The sequence below is a fragment of the Mytilus edulis genome, chromosome 2, assembly GCF_963676685.1.
Source record: "Mytilus edulis chromosome 2, xbMytEdul2.2, whole genome shotgun sequence".
In the NCBI taxonomy this organism is placed as follows: Eukaryota; Metazoa; Mollusca; class Bivalvia; order Mytilida; family Mytilidae; genus Mytilus; species Mytilus edulis.
The window spans coordinates 29,702,955-29,709,617 of NC_092345.1; the positions used below are offsets into that span (position 1 = coordinate 29,702,955).

The 6,663-nt window shown below is 32.7% G+C and overlaps 2 protein-coding genes across 2 annotated transcripts in view; both read left to right on the plus strand.

The window, feature by feature from the left end:
* LOC139511914 (uncharacterized) overlaps positions 1–3,923 on the plus strand; it is a 42,939-nt gene extending 39,016 nt beyond the window's left edge. Inside the window, exons 21-22 of the mRNA XM_071299065.1 lie at positions 441–571; positions 2,235–3,923. Coding sequence (XP_071155166.1) covers positions 441–571; positions 2,235–3,685 — 1,582 coding nt within the window. The 3' untranslated portion in view covers positions 3,686–3,923. The remainder of the gene's footprint in view (positions 1–440; positions 572–2,234) is intronic.
* The window catches only part of LOC139511923 (putative protein-lysine deacylase ABHD14B), a 140,412-nt gene that overhangs the window by 21,723 nt on the left and 112,026 nt on the right, over positions 1–6,663 (plus strand). The gene's annotated exons all lie outside the window — the stretch shown is intronic.

Sequence of the window (6,663 nt, forward strand, 5' to 3'; positions counted from 1 at the left end):
AAGAATGAACTTAAAATCAAGTAGAAAATGGAATTAAACCTCCTCCTGAGGGTTGAGGGGTTGTCTCTGGCTTCTTGCACCAATAAACACTGACCAACTTCATATAGCCAAGAGTGCTGAAAATGTTGTTAAGACACTAACAATCAATTATTCAATCTAAATAGAGGTTTCTAGCTGTATAAAATCTCAATAGAAATACCCTTAAACTTCAGAACTGCAAATCAGATTTTATTTTAAACATCGGCTATTCAAGTTTTATTCGTTCTTAGTTCAGTTTTCAAAAAAACATTTGCACCACATCTAAAACTTTGAGTTTGGGTCTGATTGTGTATGGTAATTTCTTTTTTAATTGATGAATGTCAAGACTTACTGACCAAGACTTAAAGCAATGATCACTTATACCACCCACACCTGTTTTCATTATTTAATTGCTATTTCAGATATGCATCAATGCGTGGAAAGTTGTTTGTATATTATAGACAGAAAGCTAGGGAAAGAAAAAAACAAATTTCTGAGAAGAGAAAAATGGCTAAACAAATGCAGATGAAAAGTATAGCAGAAAAGGGCTTAGGTGATTTACATTATATATGTATAACCAAGATAGTTAATATCTTCTTGTTTAAAAAAAACTGTGGTGTAGAGATATGGACACCCTTTAATTGGTTTCATCCTATTTCATTGGTGTGATGATTACAAATCTACAAAGTTTGGCATCTCTATATTTATTTATCCTCTTAAGAAAACCATTTGGTGGTATATTTGCCTTAAAACCTATATCACATAAATGTCTTTGAAATTTGAATTATTCCTTGAATAAAGATCTAGACATTAATCAGTTTACCAACTTTAATGGATGACCTCTATGGCCTACATTTCTTATTTAATTAAATACAAAGTGAAATGTTATTTAATGTAAGAATGTAGCAGCTGCCTACAGAATTGCATTTCAAGTAAATTTATTCAGCTTCATATTTGAAGTTCTTGTGGTTAACGTTTTCGATTTATCTAGAGTTAGGCCATTTGACACTAAATCTAAGTTAAACTGCTTTTCTGTTAATAAAACTGTCAATTAGTATGGCATGACAATTCCCTTGTCCAGGGTTTCCAAGATACTGTATTTATATCCCCTGAATATCATGATATTGATCACTAGTATATGTTTCATGTGACATCTGACTGGAGTATATATTGATCAAGTTCAGACAAAAGACTTCATTGTTATGTGGAATATAGAGCTGAAATTCTAAGTGTACTACTGTATAAAAAGTAACATCACAAAAATACTGAACTTGAGGAAAATCAATTCTGAAAGTCTATAATCACATGGCAAAACCAAATAACAAAACGCATCAAAAACAAATGGACAAGAACTGTCATATTCCTGACTTAGTACAGGCTTTTTCAAATGTAGAAAATGGTGGATTCAACCTGGTTTTATAGCGCTAACCCTCTCACTTTGATGACAGTCTCATCAAATTCTGTTATATTTACATTGAGGCATTAACTAAACCATTGCTAAACAGACACAATAAATAAAATAGTCAAAATATAGGTACATCAGTCATCATCGTATAACAATTTTAAAAGGAACAATTTGACAGAACACAAAAACATCTATCTACAAACACATTCATTGATTTGTGTGTCTGACGTCAGAAAATTTTATACGTCACATAGATTTGTCGTTCAATGTATTGTACAGTTGATGGTTAATCAGTGTGACTCTTCTGAAACCAAACAACAGAATTTCATGAAACTTTGAAATGAGGACATGATATGTAGATGTGCATATTCACAAGAAATTTTATCTGCTGACTTTTGTTCTCATTATGACTTTGATCTTAAGAATCTGATGAGATTTGTTTGGTCAGTGACAGTGTTGAGTGTGGGGTATTTGAGCTCACAAAGCTCTTTAATAAAGTAAACCTTGTGTATATATTTCTTCTCTCAAAATCCATAGTGGCATTTTTAATTCCTGAGGATTTAAGTTATTAAACTTTCATATCTAAACTTTTGCCAGCAGAATATTATACTTAGATGATTTAACAACAACAAAAATCAGGTAGAAAATTGAATAATATGAATGGTATGAATTGACTCAATTGAAATGTTTGTTTTGAAAAAGTTCTGTCAACTTTCTAGACCCTAAAACTCACTACAAAAGTTGATATTTTTACAGCATTTTTACCATATATGTTAAATAAATAAACTTTATGTTGGTTTTTTTTTTGAAGAAAAAATCAGAGCTGAAAGAATGGCAAAGGAGAATGCATTTAAACAGAAGCAGGTTAAGAAGTGGTCAAGTTTGGTTGGTCAAAAGCAGAGTGCCAGACTTATTGAGAAACAGGATGATAGTGATTATGAAGAGGATCGCAAAATTTATATACCTGAACTGCCAATGAAAAATAAGAAAAAACATAAGCTTAGAAGTCTCAAAGCACTTACTACTGTTATGGAATTAAAGAAAAAAGGATCTTCGATCACTCAAGCTTTTGCTGAAATGAGAAAGAAGAAGGCTCTTAGAATACAACTGAAGAAGTTAAAAACTGCTAAAACTGAAACTGTTGAAACATCATCTCCAATGAAAAGTCTTGTGTCTCCTCCTGGGTATGAGATGGTACCCATGATGATGTCACCAACTGCACCTGGATATATGATGGTACCCATGATGATGTCCCCAGGGGGCACTACAACTGTACAATTGCAACAACCAGCAACTACTTCGAATTCTAGTCCGAACAAAGTGCTTCAACCAATGTATCTTATGCCTCCCTCTCCCAGTAGTACTCCTACTACTGGGGCACTTCCATATCCTGTTTTCTTCATGCCAAATTTGTCTGGAATAAGTTCGTTCCAAACTATAGGACAAGAAAATTCAGGTGTACCAACAGTATCATTGCCACCTCATACAGCCGTCCAAGCTATTCCCACATTATCATGGCCACCACATACAACAGGACAAGATGTCCCCACAGTATCATTGCCACCTCATATAGCAGGTCAACATATTCCAATAGTAGCATCACCAGATCAAACCGCAGGCCAACATATTCCAACAGTAGCATTGCCACCTCAAATAGCAGGCCAAGATATCCCTACAGTTTCATTGCCCCCTATGTCATTACAAACAATGGAAGTGGATATTCCAACAGTGCCATTACCACCTGTGACATCAGATCTTGAGCAGACGACACAAGTTAATGCTCCTCCTGAACAGTCAATAGATACATACAATTCTATATTTCAGAGTGGAAACCTTTCTCCTAAAATTATAAGTGTTGTTGGGGCAGACAATACTATTGCATCTCCATTTAAATCAACTGCGTCAGAAAACTCTGAAACATCACATGTTTTTCTTGGAACTGTTCCTGGACAGGGAAACAGTCCAATGTTGATTTCTGTGCCTAAAAACAGTGATATGACTGTGAAGCAACTAATTCAGATGATGGGAAATAAATCTAGACAAGTTACTGAAACTGTGATGGATACAATTGATATAGTACAAGATGAACCGACAATAGATGGAAATAAATCTAGACAATCTACTGAAACCGTGATGGATACAATTGAAATAGTACAAGATGAACCGACAATAGATGGAAATAAGTCTTTGCTTGAAGAATCGGAAGGAGATCAAAACATTGAGACAAATACAAATAGAACTGATTCTACTTCAGAAAATTGATGCAGTATTTTTGATTGTTGACAGACTACTTAGTTGCCATGCAGATCATGAACAAATGAGAAAAATTGTTCATTATGTTAAAAAGTTATTATTATTGATGAGTTATATTGTTCGGTTCAAAGAGCAATTCATTATGAATAAGATTGTTAATGAGAAGTTAACCCTGAGATTATTGTTAAAATTATTAATAAATTAATCATGAATTATTATTCATCCTGCCAACTGATATTTTTCATGCCATAATAAACACAGAAAAGAAATATTCCTTTCAATCGGAAATGTTTTCACCTAAAAAGTTAAAATTTAAGATGTTATTGTGCAAATTTATAAAGCTTTGTACTCTTACGTTACAAATTGGTAAAATATTTTACCAAATCACAGTTTAAATTCTTCTCTATAAACTGATCAGCAGGTTATGCATTTTAGCACATTGCTGATGTGAGAGGCTGTTAGTTTGTGTTCTGAAATTCGGAAAAATGTAAAAACCTGCTTTAAAGTAGTTGGACTTGAATATAAATACTTCTAACATAATGATGTTTTATGAAAATTCATTATTTTTACCGACTGTGCGAGGGCTGTATAGCCAGTCAAGGTCGTTAAACACTTCCATATATATATTTTTAACAAGAATTGCACTTGCTTCCTTAGTACTATCAACCTTTCACTAAAGCTAGGAGCTTAAATGCTTTATAAGTTAGTAGAGATGAATTCAAACAGTTCAAAATGCAATTTTTGAAAACATTTTAGCAGTTGGTATAATCCAACTTTTTCTTCACAATGCTAACTACTTTTTAAAAGAACATTGCAGTTTGAATTGTTTGATTATAAAATGTTAATGGTAATTGTTACATATTAAAATTATCTGGAATAAAAATCTTGATAAATCGTAAAATTGTTCATAAAGACTGGCATTTTTGACAAATTTGAGAAGTTATTCAAAGGTATAACTTTAATGCTAGCCAGAACACCTTGATGGCATCATCCACAAATAATCAACTAATGCTTACCTTTCTATTCTGGTCCATTGCAGATTCAGTAATGGTGATAAATTGTTGGTATTTGGCATAATGTTGTAAAGTCTACAGGAATCTCAATCATGTCAATATGGACCCTGTTTTTCTACCATGCACCATGAATGGAAGTTTTGATATATTGTGTATTTATTCAATCATGTTTCAGCTGCTTACAATATGTACACAATTTGAACATTGTCAAATGTCATGTTTTCTGAATCAGTGTTAGAAGAAATTCTTACAATATACCAAGACTGACTATCTGAACCATGTGCTTTTGTTGGTTATATATAAAATGAGGTTGCCAATGATACAACTATCTGACATAGTGTAAATAAAGGAATATAAGCAATTAAAGGTTACTGTATGGCCTCCAACAATGAGCAAAACTCATACTGTATAAACTGCTATACAAGACCCTAACATGATAAAACGTGAATCAATTCAAACAAACAAGAGTGCACATGCTGAAATGTCTGGCCTGCTTTACTGATCATTTGAGATAAAAAATGTGCAACAAGTATTACATAAAAATTAAGTTTTTGGATTATCCATGTTTATAAGGTAAAGGTCAGATGAATCCTGTTAGACAGACTTTTAGGCCTTACAACCATTCCATACACTAACACATGCTAAATAGTTCACATATTGCTGAAAGTATCTTAGAAATCGACTTTAACAATGAAAACATTACATTGACCAATAAACCCTCAAATTGAGATCAAATGTCAGAATAAAATCATGCCTTACTGACTTGTTCATATTAGAATCATTTCATACATCAAATGTAGTAAACCTATCTGAAAAACAGACATAACCAAGAAAACAAAACTTTGACCAATAAACCAATAAACTGAGGTCAATGTAAGATGAATTCTGCCTGATACTGTAAATACCCACCTTTTATCTGTATGGAGGAGAGCTGTACTCCTATGGCATGTATGTATTAAGAGTGAATAGACTCAAAATGAGTCCTACACTTAACCAGAAGAAGAAGAATACGGACACGTTCACCTTGCAACATTCCATGAACCAAATATAGTTAACCTATATTGATTAAAGTATATTATAATGGAAACAGACAACTATATAAACATAACCATGGTCAGTGAACCATGAAAATGAGGTCAAGGTAAGATGGTAAACTTCCAGGCAGACATGTACACTTTCCAATCATTTCTTACACCAAATGTAAATGATTACCTTATAGTATACGAGAAGAACTTGACCAAAATACTTAACCTTGATCAATGATACATAACAAACTTAATATATAATCGAGTGGGTTTTTGTTTGTCATGTTTTCACCACCACTACCTGATTTTTAGGCAGATTTGCACTTAAATTGAGAAGGAACAATAAATGTTTAATTCAGTTTATAAGGAAATAATTCGTAAATACAACTCAACATGCAGACATCTTATACGTTCAGGTATTTCACATCAATCTTTTATGGTAATATACTTTACAAAGCACAAAAATGTCAGTATTCACCTCAAAAGCTTACGAAACCTTTAAACAGACTTATTAAGAAGAAATATAGTTACGATACTGTTGTCAGGTCATTAAAGATTGCATATTTTGGCTTTAATATTGATTCACTTATAGGGTCTTTGCATCAGAACTTTAAAACACATTTATTTAAAAAATCAGTTGTTGGCATGACACGGGTTGTGTTCTCATATATTTTATGAGAGTATAATACTAAACCCCTAACGGGAAGGATTGTGCCTGATATTCATCTGATGAAGACATAATCTTTCAATCAGTTTAATTGAGGTCTGGAGCTGGCATGTCAGTTAACTGCTAGTAGTCTGTTGTTATTTATGTATTATTGTCATTGTTATTTATTTTATTTTGTTACATCTTCTGAATTCGGACTTCTCTTGAACTGAATTTTAATGTGCATATTTTTATGCCTTTACTTTTCTACATTGACTAGAGGTGTAGGGGAGGGTTGAGATC